This window comes from Electrophorus electricus, chromosome 13 (genome assembly GCF_013358815.1).
Source record: "Electrophorus electricus isolate fEleEle1 chromosome 13, fEleEle1.pri, whole genome shotgun sequence".
NCBI classification, from domain to species: Eukaryota; Metazoa; Chordata; class Actinopteri; order Gymnotiformes; family Gymnotidae; genus Electrophorus; species Electrophorus electricus.
The window spans coordinates 11,053,071-11,075,570 of record NC_049547.1 but is presented as its reverse complement, the minus strand read 5'-3'; the positions used below and the strand labels follow the sequence as shown (position 1 = coordinate 11,075,570).

General features: G+C 26.9%; 1 protein-coding gene across 2 annotated transcripts in view; it reads left to right on the top strand.

Annotated features, from left to right (window-relative positions):
- Window positions 1-22,500, top strand: part of coq8ab (coenzyme Q8A, genome duplicate b) — a 36,820-nt gene that overhangs the window by 5,939 nt on the left and 8,381 nt on the right. For both annotated transcript variants that reach the window (XM_027002473.2, XM_027002474.2), the window contains 7 exons: window positions 19,483-19,557; window positions 19,795-19,920; window positions 21,172-21,257; window positions 21,550-21,690; window positions 21,809-21,890; window positions 21,999-22,092; window positions 22,450-22,500. The exon at window positions 22,450-22,500 is cut by the window's right edge and continues 91 nt beyond it. In XM_027002473.2, the coding sequence (XP_026858274.2) occupies window positions 19,483-19,557; window positions 19,795-19,920; window positions 21,172-21,257; window positions 21,550-21,690; window positions 21,809-21,890; window positions 21,999-22,092; window positions 22,450-22,500 (655 nt within the window). The remainder of the gene's footprint in view (window positions 1-19,482; window positions 19,558-19,794; window positions 19,921-21,171; window positions 21,258-21,549; window positions 21,691-21,808; window positions 21,891-21,998; window positions 22,093-22,449) is intronic.

Here is a 22,500-nt window from a genome sequence, read left to right as displayed (position 1 = left end):
TATACATGTATGTATGTATGTATGTATACATGTATGTATACATGTATGTATGTATGTATGTATACATGTATGTATGTATGTATACATGTATGTATGTATGTATACATGTATGTATGTATGTATGTATACATGTATGTATGTATACATGTATGTATGTATACATGTATGTATGTATACATGTATGTATGTATACATGTATGTATACATGTATACATGTATGTATGTATGTATACATGTATGTATACATGTATACATGTATGTATGTATGTATACATGTATGTATGTATGTATACATGTATGTATACATGTATACATGTATGTATACATGTATACATGTATGTATACATGTATACATGTATGTATGTATACATGTATACATGTATGTATGTATGTATACATGTATGTATGTATACATGTATACATGTATGTATGTATGTATGTATACATGTATGTATGTATGTATGTATACATGTATGTATACATGTATGTATGTATGTATGTATACATGTATGTATGTATGTATACATGTATGTATGTATGTATACATGTATGTATGTATGTATGTATACATGTATGTATGTATACATGTATGTATGTATACATGTATGTATGTATACATGTATGTATGTATACATGTATGTATACATGTATACATGTATGTATGTATGTATACATGTATGTATGTATACATGTATGTATGTATACATGTATGTATACATGTATACATGTATGTATGTATGTATACATGTATGTATACATGTATACATGTATGTATGTATGTATACATGTATGTATGTATGTATACATGTATGTATACATGTATACATGTATGTATGTATGTATACATGTATGTATGTATGTATGTATACATGTATGTATGTATGTATGTATGTATACATGTATGTATACATGTATGTATGTATACATGTATACATGTATGTATGTATACATGTATGTATGTATACATGTATGTATGTATACATGTATGTATGTATACATGTATGTATGTATACATGTATGTATGTATGTATGTATACATGTATGTATGTATACATGTATGTATACATGTATGTATACATGTATGTATGTATACATGTATGTATGTATGTATGTATGTATGTATGTATGTATGTATACATGTATGTATGTATACATGTATGTATGTATACATGTATGTATGTATGTATGTATGTATACATGTATGTATGTATACATGTATGTATACATGTATGTATACATGTATGTATGTATACATGTATGTATGTATGTATGTATGTATGTATGTATGTATGTATACATGTATGTATGTATACATGTATGTATGTATACATGTATGTATGTATACATGTATGTATGTATACATGTATGTATGTATACATGTATGTATGTATACATGTATACATGTATGTATGTATACATGTATACATGTATGTATGTATACATGTATACATGTATACATGTATACATGTATACATGTATGTATGTATACATGTATGTATGTATACATGTATACATGTATGTATGTATACATGTATAATGTATACATGTATACATGTATGTATGTATACATGTAAACATGTATACATGTATACATGTATGAATGTATACATGTATACATGTATGTATGTATACATGTATACATGTATTTATGTATACATGTATACATGTATGTATGTATACATGTATACATGTATTAATGTATACATGTATACATGTATGTATGTATACATGTATACATGTATGTATGTATACATGTATACATGTATGTATGTATACATGTATACATGTATGTATGTATACATGTATACATGTATGTATGTATACATGTATACATGTATGTATGTATACATGTATACATGTATGTATGTATACATGTATACATGTATGTATGTATACATGTATACATGTATGTATGTATACATGTATACATGTATGTATGTATACATGTATACATGTATGTATGTATACATGTATACATGTATGTATGTATACATGTATACATGTATGTATGTATACATGTATACATGTATGTATGTATACATGTATACATGTATGTATGTATGTATACATGTATACATGTATGTATGTATACATGTATACATGTATGTATGTATACATGTATACATGTATGTATGTATTCATGTATACATGTATGTATGTATACATGTATACATGTATGTATGTATACATGTATACATGTATGTATGTATACATGTATACATGTATGTATGTATACATGTATACATGTATGTATGTATACATGTATACATGTATGTATGTATACATGTATACATGTATGTATGTATGTATACATGTATACATGTATGTATGTATGTATACATGTATACATGTATGTATGTATGTATACATGTATACATGTATGTATGTATACATGTATACATGTATGTATGTATACATGTATACATGTATGTATGTATACATGTATACATGTATGTATGTATACATGTATACATGTATGTATGTATACATGTATGTATGTATACATGTATACATGTATGTATGTATACATGTATACATGTATGTATGTATACATGTATACATGTATGTATGTATACATGTATACATGTATGTATGTATACATGTATACATGTATGTATGTATACATGTATACATGTATGTATGTATACATGTATACATGTATGTATGTATACATGTATACATGTATGTATGTATACATGTATACATGTATGTATGTATACATGTATACATGTATGTATGTATACATGTATACATGTATGTATGTATACATGTATACATGTATGTATGTATACATGTATACATGTATGTATGTATACATGTATACATGTATGTATGTATACATGTATACATGTATGTATGTATACATGTATACATGTATGTATGTATACATGTATACATGTATACATGTATACATGTATGTATGTATACATGTATACATGTATGTATGTATACATGTATACATGTATGTATGTATACATGTATACATGTATGTATGTATACATGTATACATGTATGTATGTATACATGTATACATGTATGTATGTATACATGTATACATGTATGTATGTATACATGTATACATGTATGTATGTATACATGTATACATGTATGTATGTATACATGTATACATGTATGTATGTATACATGTATACATGTATGTATGTATGTATGTATACATGTATGTATGTATACATGTATGTATGTATACATGTATGTATGTATACATGTATGTATGTATACATGTATGTATGTATACATGTATGTATGTATACATGTATGTATGTATACATGTATACATGTATGTATGTATACATGTATACATGTATGTATGTATACATGTATACATGTATACATGTATACATGTATACATGTATGTATGTATACATGTATGTATGTATACATGTATACATGTATGTATGTATACATGTATACATGTATACATGTATACATGTATGTATGTATACATGTAAACATGTATACATGTATACATGTATGTATGTATACATGTATACATGTATGTATGTATACATGTATACATGTATGTATGTATACATGTATACATGTATGTATGTATACATGTATACATGTATGTATGTATACATGTATACATGTATGTATGTATACATGTATACATGTATGTATGTATACATGTATACATGTATGTATGTATACATGTATACATGTATGTATGTATACATGTATACATGTATGTATGTATACATGTATACATGTATGTATGTATACATGTATACATGTATGTATGTATACATGTATACATGTATGTATGTATACATGTATACATGTATGTATGTATACATGTATACATGTATGTATGTATACATGTATACATGTATGTATGTATACATGTATACATGTATGTATGTATACATGTATACATGTATGTATGTATACATGTATACATGTATGTATGTATACATGTATACATGTATGTATGTATACATGTATACATGTATGTATGTATACATGTATACATGTATGTATGTATACATGTATACATGTATGTATGTATACATGTATACATGTATGTATGTATGTATACATGTATACATGTATGTATGTATGTATACATGTATGTATGTATGTATACATGTATACATGTATGTATGTATACATGTATACATGTATGTATGTATACATGTATACATGTATGTATGTATACATGTATACATGTATGTATGTATACATGTATACATGTATGTATGTATACATGTATACATGTATGTATGTATACATGTATACATGTATGTATGTATACATGTATACATGTATGTATGTATACATGTATACATGTATGTATGTATACATGTATACATGTATGTATGTATACATGTATACATGTATGTATGTATACATGTATACATGTATGTATGTATACATGTATACATGTATGTATGTATACATGTATACATGTATGTATGTATACATGTATACATGTATGTATGTATGTATACATGTATACATGTATACATGTATACATGTATGTATGTATACATGTATACATGTATGTATGTATACATGTATACATGTATGTATGTATACATGTATACATGTATGTATGTATACATGTATACATGTATGTATGTATACATGTATACATGTATGTATGTATACATGTATACATGTATGTATGTATACATGTATACATGTATGTATGTATACATGTATACATGTATGTATGTATACATGTATACATGTATGTATGTATACATGTATACATGTATGTATGTATACATGTATACATGTATGTATGTATACATGTATGTATGTATGTATGTATACATGTATGTATGTATACATGTATGTATGTATGTATACATGTATGTATGTATGTATACATGTATACATGTATGTATGTATGTATACATGTATACATGTATGTATGTATGTATACATGTATACATGTATGTATGTATGTATACATGTATACATGTATGTATGTATGTATACATGTATACATGTATGTATGTATGTATACATGTATACATGTATGTATGTATGTATACATGTATACATGTATGTATGTATGTATACATGTATACATGTATGTATGTATGTATACATGTATACATGTATGTATGTATACATGTATACATGTATGTATGTATACATGTATACATGTATGTATGTATACATGTATACATGTATGTATGTATACATGTATGTATGTATACATGTATACATGTATGTATGTATACATGTATACATGTATGTATGTATACATGTATACATGTATGTATGTATACATGTATACATGTATGTATGTATACATGTATACATGTATGTATGTATACATGTATACATGTATGTATGTATACATGTATACATGTATGTATGTATACATGTATACATGTATGTATGTATGTATGTATACATGTATACATGTATGTATGTATACATGTATACATGTATGTATGTATACATGTATACATGTATGTATACATGTATGTATGTATACATGTATACATGTATGTATGTATACATGTATACATGTATGTATGTATACATGTATACATGTATGTATGTATACATGTATACATGTATGTATGTATACATGTATACATGTATACATGTATGTATGTATACATGTATACATGTATGTATGTATACATGTATACATGTATGTATGTATACATGTATACATGTATGTATGTATACATGTATACATGTATGTATGTATACATGTATACATGTATGTATGTATACATGTATACATGTATGTATGTATACATGTATACATGTATGTATGTATACATGTATACATGTATACATGTATGTATGTATGTATGTATACATGTATACATGTATGTATGTATACATGTATACATGTATGTATGTATACATGTATACATGTATGTATGTATACATGTATACATGTATGTATGTATACATGTATACATGTATGTATGTATACATGTATACATGTATGTATACATGTATGTATGTATACATGTATACATGTATGTATGTATACATGTATACATGTATGTATGTATACATGTATACATGTATGTATGTATACATGTATACATGTATGTATGTATACATGTATACATGTATGTATGTATACATGTATACATGTATACATGTATGTATGTATACATGTATACATGTATGTATGTATACATGTATACATGTATGTATGTATACATGTATACATGTATGTATGTATACATGTATGTATGTATACATGTATGTATGTATACATGTATACATGTATGTATGTATACATGTATACATGTATGTATGTATGTATACATGTATACATGTATGTATGTATGTATACATGTATGTATGTATGTATACATGTATACATGTATGTATGTATACATGTATACATGTATGTATGTATACATGTATACATGTATGTATGTATACATGTATACATGTATGTATGTATACATGTATACATGTATGTATGTATACATGTATACATGTATGTATGTATACATGTATGTATGTATACATGTATACATGTATGTATGTATACATGTATACATGTATGTATGTATACATGTATACATGTATGTATGTATACATGTATACATGTATGTATGTATACATGTATACATGTATGTATGTATACATGTATACATGTATGTATGTATACATGTATACATGTATGTATGTATACATGTATGTATGTATACATGTATACATGTATGTATGTATACATGTATACATGTATGTATGTATACATGTATACATGTATGTATGTATGTATACATGTATACATGTATACATGTATACATGTATACATGTATACATGTATGTATGTATACATGTATACATGTATACATGTATACATGTATGTATGTATACATGTATACATGTATGTATGTATACATGTATACATGTATGTATGTATACATGTATACATGTATGTATGTATACATGTATACATGTATGTATGTATACATGTATACATGTATGTATGTATACATGTATACATGTATGTATGTATACATGTATACATGTATGTATGTATACATGTATACATGTATGTATGTATACATGTATACATGTATGTATGTATACATGTATACATGTATGTATGTATACATGTATGTATGTATACATGTATACATGTATGTATGTATACATGTATACATGTATGTATGTATACATGTATACATGTATGTATGTATACATGTATACATGTATGTATGTATACATGTATACATGTATGTATGTATACATGTATACATGTATGTATGTATACATGTATACATGTATGTATACATGTATACATGTATGTATGTATACATGTATACATGTATGTATGTATACATGTATGTATGTATACATGTATACATGTATGTATGTATACATGTATGTATGTATACATGTATACATGTATGTATGTATACATGTATACATGTATGTATGTATGTATACATGTATACATGTATGTATGTATACATGTATACATGTATACATGTATACATGTATGTATGTATACATGTATACATGTATACATGTATACATGTATGTATGTATACATGTATACATGTATGTATGTATACATGTATACATGTATGTATGTATACATGTATACATGTATGTATGTATACATGTATACATGTATGTATGTATACATGTATACATGTATGTATGTATGTATACATGTATACATGTATGTATGTATACATGTATACATGTATACATGTATACATGTATGTATGTATACATGTATACATGTATACATGTATACATGTATGTATGTATACATGTATACATGTATGTATGTATACATGTATACATGTATGTATGTATACATGTATACATGTATGTATGTATACATGTATACATGTATGTATGTATACATGTATACATGTATGTATGTATACATGTATACATGTATGTATGTATACATGTATACATGTATGTATGTATACATGTATACATGTATGTATGTATACATGTATACATGTATGTATGTATACATGTATGTATGTATACATGTATACATGTATGTATGTATACATGTATACATGTATGTATGTATACATGTATACATGTATGTATGTATACATGTATACATGTATGTATGTATACATGTATACATGTATGTATGTATACATGTATACATGTATGTATGTATACATGTATACATGTATGTATGTATACATGTATACATGTATGTATGTATACATGTATGTATGTATACATGTATACATGTATGTATGTATACATGTATACATGTATGTATGTATACATGTATGTATGTATACATGTATACATGTATGTATGTATACATGTATACATGTATGTATGTATGTATACATGTATACATGTATGTATGTATACATGTATACATGTATGTATGTATACATGTATACATGTATGTATGTATACATGTATGTATGTATACATGTATGTATGTATACATGTATGTATGTATACATGTATACATGTATGTATGTATACATGTATACATGTATGTATGTATACATGTATACATGTATGTATGTATACATGTATACATGTATGTATGTATACATGTATACATGTATGTATGTATACATGTATACATGTATGTATGTATACATGTATACATGTATGTATGTATACATGTATACATGTATGTATGTATACATGTATGTATGTATACATGTATGTATGTATACATGTATGTATGTATGTATGTATACATGTATGTATGTATGTATGTATACATGTATGTATGTATACATGTATACATGTATGTATGTATGTATACATGTATACATGTATGTATGTATACATGTATGTATACATGTATACATGTATGTATGTATACATGTATGTATGTATACATGTATACATGTATGTATGTATGTATGTATACATGTATGTATGTATACATGTATACATGTATGTATGTATACATGTATACATGTATGTATGTATACATGTATACATGTATGTATGTATACATGTATACATGTATGTATGTATACATGTATGTATGTATACATGTATGTATGTATGTATACATGTATGTATGTATACATGTATACATGTATGTATGTATACATGTATACATGTATGTATGTATACATGTATACATGTATACATGTATGTATGTATGTATGTATACATGTATGTATGTATGTATGTATGTATACATGTATGTATGTATGTATGTATGTATGTATACATGTATGTATGTATGTATGTATGTATGTATACATGTATGTATGTATGTATGTATGTATGTATGTATGTATACATGTATGTATGTATGTATGTATGTATGTATACATGTATGTATGTATGTATGTATGTATGTATACATGTATACATGTATGTATGTATACATGTATACATGTATGTATGTATACATGTATACATGTATGTATGTATACATGTATACATGTATGTATGTATACATGTATACATGTATGTATGTATACATGTATACATGTATGTATGTATACATGTATACATGTATGTATGTATACATGTATACATGTATGTATGTATACATGTATACATGTATGTATGTATACATGTATACATGTATGTATGTATACATGTATACATGTATGTATGTATACATGTATACATGTATGTATGTATACATGTATACATGTATGTATGTATACATGTATACATGTATGTATGTATACATGTATGTATGTATGTATGTATGTATACATGTATGTATGTATACATGTATGTATGTATACATGTATACATGTATGTATGTATACATGTATACATGTATGTATGTATACATGTATACATGTATGTATGTATACATGTATACATGTATGTATGTATACATGTATACATGTATACATGTATGTATGTATGTATGTATACATGTATACATGTATGTATGTATACATGTATACATGTATGTATGTATGTATGTATACATGTATGTATGTATGTATGTATGTATACATGTATGTATGTATGTATGTATACATGTATGTATGTATGTATGTATGTATGTATACATGTATGTATGTATGTATGTATGTATGTATGTATGTATGTATACATGTATGTATGTATGTATGTATGTATGTATGTATGTATACATGTATGTATGTATGTATGTATGTATGTATGTATGTATACATGTATGTATGTATGTATACATGTATGTATGTATGTATGTATACATGTATGTATGTATACATGTATGTATGTATACATGTATACATGTATGTATGTATACATGTATACATGTATGTATGTATACATGTATACATGTATGTATGTATACATGTATACATGTATGTATGTATACATGTATGTATGTATACATGTATGTATGTATGTATACATGTATGTATGTATACATGTATACATGTATGTATGTATACATGTATACATGTATGTATGTATACATGTATACATGTATACATGTATGTATGTATGTATGTATACATGTATGTATGTATGTATGTATGTATACATGTATGTATGTATGTATGTATGTATGTATACATGTATGTATGTATGTATGTATGTATGTATACATGTATGTATGTATGTATGTATGTATGTATGTATGTATACATGTATGTATGTATGTATGTATGTATGTATGTATGTATACATGTATGTATGTATGTATACATGTATGTATGTATACATGTATGTATGTATACATGTATGTATGTATGTATACATGTATGTATGTATGTATGTATACATGTATGTATGTATACATGTATGTATGTATACATGTATGTATGTATACATGTATACATGTATGTATGTATACATGTATACATGTATGTATGTATACATGTATACATGTATGTATGTATACATGTATGTATGTATACATGTATGTATGTATGTATGTATGTATACATGTATGTATGTATACATGTATACATGTATGTATGTATGTATACATGTATACATGTATGTATGTATACATGTATACATGTATGTATGTATACATGTATACATGTATGTATGTATACATGTATACATGTATGTATGTATACATGTATACATGTATGTATGTATACATGTATACATGTATGTATGTATACATGTATACATGTATACATGTATGTATGTATGTATACATGTATACATGTATACATGTATGTATGTATACATGTATACATGTATACATGTATGTATGTATACATGTATACATGTATGTATGTATGTATGTATACATGTATGTATGTATGTATGTATGTATGTATACATGTATGTATGTATGTATACATGTATGTATGTATGTATGTATACATGTATGTATGTATGTATGTATACATGTATGTATGTATGTATACATGTATGTATGTATACATGTATGTATGTATACATGTATGTATGTATACATGTATGTATGTATGTATGTATACATGTATACATGTATGTATGTATACATGTATACATGTATGTATGTATACATGTATACATGTATACATGTATGTATACATGTATACATGTATACATGTATGTATGTATGTATGTATACATGTATGTATGTATGTATGTATGTATACATGTATGTATGTATGTATGTATGTATGTATACATGTATGTATGTATGTATGTATGTATGTATGTATGTATACATGTATGTATGTATGTATACATGTATGTATGTATACATGTATGTATGTATACATGTATGTATGTATGTATACATGTATGTATGTATACATGTATGTATGTATACATGTATGTATGTATGTATGTATACATGTATGTATGTATACATGTATGTATGTATACATGTATACATGTATGTATGTATACATGTATACATGTATGTATGTATACATGTATACATGTATGTATGTATACATGTATACATGTATGTATACATGTATGTATGTATACATGTATACATGTATGTATGTATACATGTATACATGTATGTATGTATACATGTATGTATGTATACATGTATGTATGTATGTATGTATACATGTATGTATGTATGTATGTATACATGTATGTATGTATACATGTATACATGTATGTATGTATGTATACATGTATACATGTATGTATGTATACATGTATACATGTATGTATGTATACATGTATACATGTATGTATGTATACATGTATACATGTATGTATGTATACATGTATACATGTATGTATGTATACATGTATACATGTATGTATGTATACATGTATACATGTATGTATGTATACATGTATACATGTATACATGTATGTATGTATACATGTATACATGTATACATGTATGTATGTATACATGTATACATGTATGTATGTATACATGTATACATGTATACATGTATGTATGTATACATGTATACATGTATACATGTATGTATGTATACATGTATACATGTATACATGTATGTATGTATACATGTATACATGTATACATGTATGTATGTATGTATGTATACATGTATGTATGTATGTATGTATGTATGTATACATGTATGTATGTATGTATGTATGTATGTATACATGTATGTATGTATGTATGTATACATGTATGTATGTATGTATGTATACATGTATGTATGTATGTATGTATACATGTATGTATGTATGTATACATGTATGTATGTATACATGTATGTATGTATACATGTATGTATGTATACATGTATGTATGTATGTATACATGTATGTATGTATACATGTATGTATGTATGTATGTATACATGTATGTATGTATGTATGTATACATGTATGTATGTATACATGTATACATGTATGTATGTATACATGTATACATGTATGTATACATGTATGTATACATGTATGTATACATGTATGTATGTATGTATGTATACATGTATGTATGTATGTATGTATGTATGTATGTATGTATGTATACATGTATGTATGTATGTATACATGTATGTATGTATACATGTATGTATGTATGTATGTATACATGTATGTATGTATGTATGTATGTATGTATGTATGTATGTATGTATGTATGTATACATGTATGTATACATGTATGTATGTATGTATGTATGTATACATGTATGTATGTATGTATACATGTATGTATGTATGTATGTATGTATACATGTATGTATGTATACATGTATGTATGTATACATGTATGTATGTATACATGTATACATGTATGTATGTATACATGTATGTATGTATACATGTATGTATGTATGTATACATGTATGTATGTATACATGTATACATGTATGTATGTATGTATACATGTATACATGTATGTATGTATGTATACATGTATACATGTATGTATGTATACATGTATACATGTATGTATGTATACATGTATACATGTATACATGTATGTATGTATACATGTATACATGTATACATGTATGTATGTATACATGTATACATGTATACATGTATGTATGTATACATGTATACATGTATACATGTATGTATGTATACATGTATACATGTATACATGTATGTATGTATACATGTATACATGTATACATGTATGTATGTATACATGTATACATGTATACATGTATGTATGTATGTATGTATACATGTATGTATGTATGTATGTATACATGTATGTATGTATGTATGTATGTATGTATACATGTATGTATGTATGTATGTATGTATGTATACATGTATGTATGTATGTATGTATGTATGTATACATGTATGTATGTATGTATGTATACATGTATGTATGTATGTATGTATGTATGTATACATGTATGTATGTATGTATGTATGTATGTATGTATACATGTATGTATGTATGTATGTATGTATGTATGTATGTATACATGTATGTATGTATGTATACATGTATGTATGTATACATGTATGTATGTATACATGTATGTATGTATACATGTATGTATGTATACATGTATGTATGTATACATGTATGTATGTATGTATACATGTATGTATGTATGTATACATGTATGTATGTATGTATGTATGTATACATGTATGTATGTATACATGTATACATGTATGTATGTATACATGTATGTATACATGTATGTATGTATACATGTATGTATGTATGTATGTATACATGTATGTATGTATGTATGTATGTATGTATACATGTATGTATGTATACATGTATGTATGTATACATGTATGTATGTATGTATGTATACATGTATGTATGTATGTATGTATACATGTATGTATGTATGTATGTATGTATGTATGTATGTATGTATGTATGTATGTATGTATGTATACATGTATGTATACATGTATGTATGTATGTATGTATGTATGTATACATGTATGTATGTATGTATGTATGTATACATGTATGTATGTATGTATGTATGTATACATGTATGTATGTATACATGTATGTATGTATACATGTATGTATACATGTATGTATGTATACATGTATGTATACATGTATGTATGTATACATGTATGTATACATGTATGTATGTATACATGTATGTATACATGTATGTATGTATACATGTATGTATACATGTATGTATGTATGTATGTATACATGTATGTATGTATGTATACATGTATGTATGTATGTATACATGTATGTATGTATGTATGTATGTATACATGTATGTATGTATACATGTATACATGTATGTATGTATACATGTATGTATACATGTATGTATGTATACATGTATGTATGTATGTATGTATACATGTATGTATGTATGTATGTATGTATGTATGTATGTATGTATGTATGTATACATGTATGTATGTATACATGTATGTATGTATACATGTATGTATGTATGTATGTATACATGTATGTATGTATGTATGTATGTATACATGTATGTATGTATGTATGTATGTATGTATGTATGTATGTATGTATGTATGTATACATGTATGTATACATGTATGTATGTATGTATACATGTATGTATGTATGTATGTATGTATACATGTATGTATGTATGTATGTATGTATACATGTATGTATGTATACATGTATGTATGTATACATGTATGTATACATGTATGTATGTATACATGTATGTATACATGTATGTATGTATACATGTATGTATACATGTATGTATGTATACATGTATGTATACATGTATGTATGTATACATGTATGTATACATGTATGTATGTATACATGTATGTATGTATACATGTATGTATACATGTATGTATGTATACATGTATGTATACATGTATGTATGTATACATGTATGTATACATGTATGTATGTATACATGTATACATACATGTATGTATGTATACATGTATGTATACATGTATGTATGTATACATGTATGTATACATGTATGTATGTATACATGTATGTATACATGTATGTATGTATACATGTATGTATACATGTATGTATGTATACATGTATGTATACATGTATGTATGTATACATGTATGTATACATGTATGTATGTATGTATGTATACATGTATGTATACATGTATGTATACATGTATGTATGTATGTATGTATACATGTATGTATGTATGTATGTATGTATACATGTATGTATGTATACATGTATGTATGTATACATGTATGTATGTATACATGTATGTATGTATGTATACATGTATGTATGTATACATGTATGTATACATGTATGTATGTATACATGTATGTATACATGTATGTATGTATACATGTATGTATGTATACATGTATGTATACATGTATGTATACATGTATGTATGTATACATGTATGTATACATGTATGTATGTATACATGTATGTATACATGTATGTATACATGTATACATGTATGTATACATGTATGTATACATGTATACATACATGTATGTATGTATACATGTATGTATGTATACATGTATGTATACATGTATGTATGTATACATGTATGTATGTATACATGTATGTATGTATACATGTATGTATGTATACATGTATGTATGTATACATGTATGTATGTATACATGTATGTATGTATACATGTATGTATGTATACATGTATGTATGTATGTATGTATGTATGTATACATGTATGTATGTATACATGTATGTATGTATACATGTATGTATACATGTATGTATGTATACATGTATGTATACATGTATGTATACATGTATGTATGTATACATGTATGTATACATGTATGTATGTATACATGTATGTATGTATACATGTATGTATGTATACATGTATGTATGTATACATGTATGTATACATGTATGTATGTATACATGTATGTATACATGTATGTATACATGTATACATGTATGTATACATGTATGTATACATGTATACATACATGTATGTATGTATACATGTATGTATACATGTATGTATGTATACATGTATGTATGTATACATGTATGTATGTATACATGTATGTATGTATACATGTATGTATGTATACATGTATGTATGTATACATGTATGTATGTATACATGTATGTATGTATACATGTATGTATACATGTATGTATGTATACATGTATGTATGTATACATGTATGTATGTATACATGTATGTATGTATACATGTATGTATGTATACATGTATGTATGTATGTATACATGTATGTATGTATGTATACATGTATGTATACATGTATGTATGTATACATGTATGTATGTATACATGTATGTATACATGTATGTATGTATACATGTATGTATACATGTATGTATGTATACATGTATGTATGTATACATGTATGTATGTATACATGTATGTATGTATACATGTATGTATGTATACATGTATGTATGTATACATGTATGTATGTATACATGTATGTATGTATACATGTATGTATACATGTATGTATACATGTATGTATACATGTATGTATGTATACATGTATGTATACATGTATGTATGTATACATGTATGTATACATGTATGTATGTATACATGTATGTATGTATACATGTATGTATGTATACATGTATGTATGTATACATGTATGTATGTATACATGTATGTATACATGTATGTATGTATACATGTATGTATGTATGTATACATGTATGTATGTATGTATACATGTATGTATGTATACATGTATGTATGTATACATGTATGTATACATGTATGTATGTATACATGTATGTATGTATACATGTATGTATGTATACATGTATGTATGTATACATGTATGTATGTATACATGTATGTATGTATACATGTATGTATGTATACATGTATGTATGTATACATGTATGTATGTATACATGTATGTATACATGTATGTATGTATACATGTATGTATGTATACATGTATGTATGTATACATGTATGTATGTATACATGTATGTATGTATACATGTATGTATGTATACATGTATGTATGTATACATGTATGTATGTATACATGTATGTATGTATACATGTATGTATGTATACATGTATGTATACATGTATGTATGTATACATGTATGTATGTATACATGTATGTATGTATACATGTATGTATGTATACATGTATGTATACATGTATGTATGTATACATGTATGTATACATGTATGTATGTATACATGTATGTATACATGTATGTATACATGTATGTATACATGTATGTATACATGTATGTATACATGTATGTATACATGTATGTATACATGTATGTATACATGTATGTATACATGTATGTATGTATGTATGTATACATGTATGTATGTATACATGTATGTATGTATACATGTATGTATACATGTATGTATGTATGTATACATGTATGTATGTATACATGTATGTATGTATACATGTATGTATGTATACATGTATGTATGTATACATGTATGTATGTATACATGTATGTATGTATACATGTATGTATGTATACATGTATGTATGTATACATGTATGTATGTATACATGTATGTATGTATACATGTATGTATGTATACATGTATGTATACATGTATGTATGTATACATGTATGTATGTATACATGTATGTATACATGTATGTATGTATACATGTATGTATGTATACATGTATGTATGTATGTATGCATGTATGTATGTATACATGTATGTATACATGTATGTATGTATACATGTATGTATGTATGTATGTATGTATGTATACATGTATGTATACATGTATGTATACATGTATGTATACATGTATGTATACATGTATGTATACATGTATGTATACATGTATGTATACATGTATGTATACATGTATGTATACATGTATGTATACATGTATGTATGTATGTATACATGTATGTATGTATGTATACATGTATGTATGTATACATGTATATATGTATACATGTATGTATACATGTATGTATACATGTATGTATACATGTATGTATACATGTATGTATGTATACATGTATGTATACATGTATGTATACATGTATGTATGTATACATGTATGTATACATGTATGTATGTATACATGTATGTATACATGTATGTATGTATGTATACATGTATGTATGTATGTATACATGTATGTATGTATGTATACATGTATGTATACATGTATGTATACATGTATGTATGTATACATGTATGTATACATGTATGTATGTATACATGTATGTATACATGTATGTATGTATGTATACATGTATGTATGTATGTATACATGTATGTATACATGTATGTATGTATGTATACATGTATGTATACATGTATGTATGTATGTATACATGTATGTATGTATGTATACATGTATGTATACATGTATGTATGTATGTATACATGTATGTATACATGTATGTATGTATGTATACATGTATGTATACATGTATGTATGTATGTATACATGTATGTATACATGTATGTATGTATGTATACATGTATGTATACATGTATGTATGTATGTATACATGTATGTATACATGTATGTATGTATGTATACATGTATGTATACATGTATGTATGTATGTATACATGTATGTATACATGTATGTATGTATGTATACATGTATGTATACATGTATGTATGTATGTATACATGTATGTATACATGTATGTATGTATGTATGTATACATGTATGTATACATGTATGTATGTATGTATGTATACATGTATGTATACATGTATGTATGTATGTATGTATACATGTATGTATACATGTATGTATGTATGTATGTATACATGTATGTATACATGTATGTATACATGTATGTATGTGTGTATGTATGTATACATGTATGTATGTGTGTATGTATGTATTTATGTATGTATGTGTGTATGTATGTATTTATGTATGTATGTGTGTATGTATGTATTTATGTATGTATGTATGTATACATGTATGTATGTATGTATACATGTATGTATGTGTGTATGTATGTATGTATGTATGTGTATGTGTTTGTGTGTGTGTATGTATGTATGTATACATGTATGTATACATGTATGTGTGTGTGTATGTATGTGTACATACATGTATGTGTGTATACATGTATGTATGTGTACATACATGTATGTGTGTATGTATGTGTGTGTGTGTGTGTGTGTGTGTGTGTGTGTGTGTATATAGATAGATAGACAGATATTGATCTCCCAAGTGGTGATATTAAAAATACTTTGTATGCGTGTTAGGTCTGGCTGTTAGACTCGGCCTTGGAGCAATTGCTGAGGTGGCTAAGAAGAGTCTTCAGTCACAAGAGAAAAAAGGTATACTGTAATATAAGTGTTTCATTTTGTTTGTTTTCCTGTTCATTTCATGTTTAATCTGCTTAATTGAGGAAAAATAGAAAAAAATACATTTTTATATAAGTCTTTTTAATTATTTTTAAAAATATATTTCTTTGAGTATATGCCATGGTGTCCAGCAATAAGACAGTAATGCAAAAGTGTCCATCAGAATGTTCCTTCATGAAATTATCATTTGGCATTCATTGTATTCTATAGGCAATAAGAAAGCTGTCCTTGACTCCAACCCTTTTGTCTCTGAGGCTAATGCTGAAAGAATCGTTCGGACTTTGTGCAAAGTGAGAGGAGCTGCTCTTAAACTTGGTCAAATGCTGAGTATGCAAGGTGAGCGAAGACTAATTTTTCCACTTCATAAAGTTGAGAAAGCTACCCTTTAAACCACCTTTCATCTGAATATCAATATTTATTTTCTTCATTGAAACATGTAAAGACTTGTGTAATTATATACAAGTTAATAATAATGTCAGCGTGAATGTCAGGATTTTGCACCAGAGCCTCTTGGATATTTAATCTTCATATGTTGCCAGTATTTTTGATAATCAACATTGTGGTTCAGTGTGGTCTTGGGCTCTTGTTGTTTTTGCTGTGTAGTGTGTATGTGTTTGTTTCCCTGGCCTGCCTCTATGCCCTGTCCTTGATGCTGTCATTGACTCACTGGCCCATTCAAAATTCTCTCAAGTCCTTTTAAGAATGCAAGTTTGCATGGAACTAATGTCATCCTACAATATCATTACACCTCCTCCAGAAGGCATTAGGACAGCTGTCCAGTGTGGCATGTCTGTGCTCGCTACTTGCCCTGTAGAGTTCTTTGCCATTTGCACCCATGAGCTCATCTGATTGCTTGTCTTTAACTCGATTCAATTAATTCATTTCCATGACAGTCAGTCTCTGCCAATTGAAATGAATGTGCAAAGGCAATTTGCAAGCTAGCAACATTTCTACAGTTTAACTGTGAGTGACCAACTGCATTGACCAAATATATTAATTTCATACACTGTCAAAGCAGTTAATGGCCTGTTATTTTAAGTTTGCTGGCTTCACCGTGTATGGTATGTAGATTAACATCAGTCACAGGCTAAAGCCCCGCTTACAGTATTTGTTTAAATCTGCTCACATGCTCTGTGCAAAGATGCACAACCCATTAACAAGCATTTAAATTAATCAACCACAAAATAAATTTGTAAAAGCATACAGTAAGAGTTTTAAAGTCATGTTGTTTTCAGCTCTGACTAGATGACTACCTGGGAGTGGCACACGGATGTGGAAGTGCCACGAGTCAATCTGTCATAGTGAAATCAGTGTAAATTGTAAAAGAACTGGAATATACTATTGACTGTGCACTGTCAGTTATGTGTCAGGCCAGTACTGCTATCATCTAAAGCAACTGGTTATAATGTGCCATGCCCTAAGATAAATGTCATCTCTAGTACTCCCTGAATCTACAAGTTATTTTCTAAAATCTAAAAAGCAAGACAGTTTCTTAGTTAAGCTTACAAGATCATTGGCTTCAAATTTTACTCAATATTTATACAACCTGATACTGGTTCGTCATCACTAGCATCTTCTTTCTTCTAGATGATGCCTTCATTAATCCCCAGCTCGCAAAGATCTTCGACCGGGTTCGCCAGAGTGCTGACTTCATGCCCACCAAGCAAATGATGGTATAGTCTCAAATGTGAGAATTTAAAAACTGATTTTCCTTAGAGCCTTTCTGTGTATTCTGCTTCTAGATTGTTGAAGAACTATCAGCTTCAAACACAACCCAAGTGCTTTATGATGGGTCCAAATTAAAATATTTGTGATAGCTAGGGTTACTTTTCTGAGTAGAGAAATAAAGCACTTTCTAAGTCACTCTGGATATGAGTGTTTGCTAAATGCCATAAATGTAAATGTCAGCATTCTATATTCTGGTTGAATTCTATAGTGAACTTCTTGAGACTTTTTTTATGACAGAAAGTGGTCCGCGATGACCTGGGCCCAAACTGGCAGGACACGCTGGAGTTCTTTGAGGAGAAACCTTTTGCTGCTGCTTCCATTGGTCAGGTGCACCTGGCCAGGATGAAGGATGGCAGAGAAGTGGCCATGAAGATCCAGGTAAGAGAAATACATTCAGTAGTTGGAGGGGGAAAGAAGTTTCACCATTTTACAATGGACCGTTGTGTTTAACCACCTTTGTGTGCTTAATTCATATATTATACTATTATGTCTTTAGTACCCAGGAGTGGCCAAAAGTATCAAGAGTGATGTCAGAAACTTAATGACTGTCCTTAGTATGAGCAATGCATTACCTAAAGGTATGAATTGTCTGTGAGGAAATTTAAAGATGAGAGATTGCTCTTCTCTTGGCGGTACTTCCTCATAGAGATGGTCTAACTTGATCTATGTGTGACCTTGTTCTGCAGGTCTGTTTCCAGAGCACTTGATAGATGTTATGAGCAGAGAACTAGCTCTAGAATGTGATTATAAGAGGGAAGCAGAATGTGCCAAAAAATTCCAGTGAGTATGTAAACTTAATGAAAATACCTACACCAGAAGATTCCAGGTCTCTAAATCTTGTAGTTTTTACACCACCAAATGGTTTTCAATGCTCTGAGAGGAGTAATAATATACATACAGTTTACCTCTCTATGGCAAGAGCACCAAGAATTGATCTGACATTCGAGATGTGGGTAGTTGCAGGTGATCTTTTCTGGAGCTAGTATATGTAATGTGTGTTCCTTGGGGGGACAGAATTTGAGCAACAAAGACTTCCCAGACCTATATCCCTATATCCTGTATGAAACATATAAAACCTATAGGCCTATTACTACAATTCACACCTGGGCTGATGCAAACTGTTTGTGTTTTTTGCAGAAAGTTATTGAAGGATCATCCATTCTTCTTTGTGCCAAATGTAGTGGATGA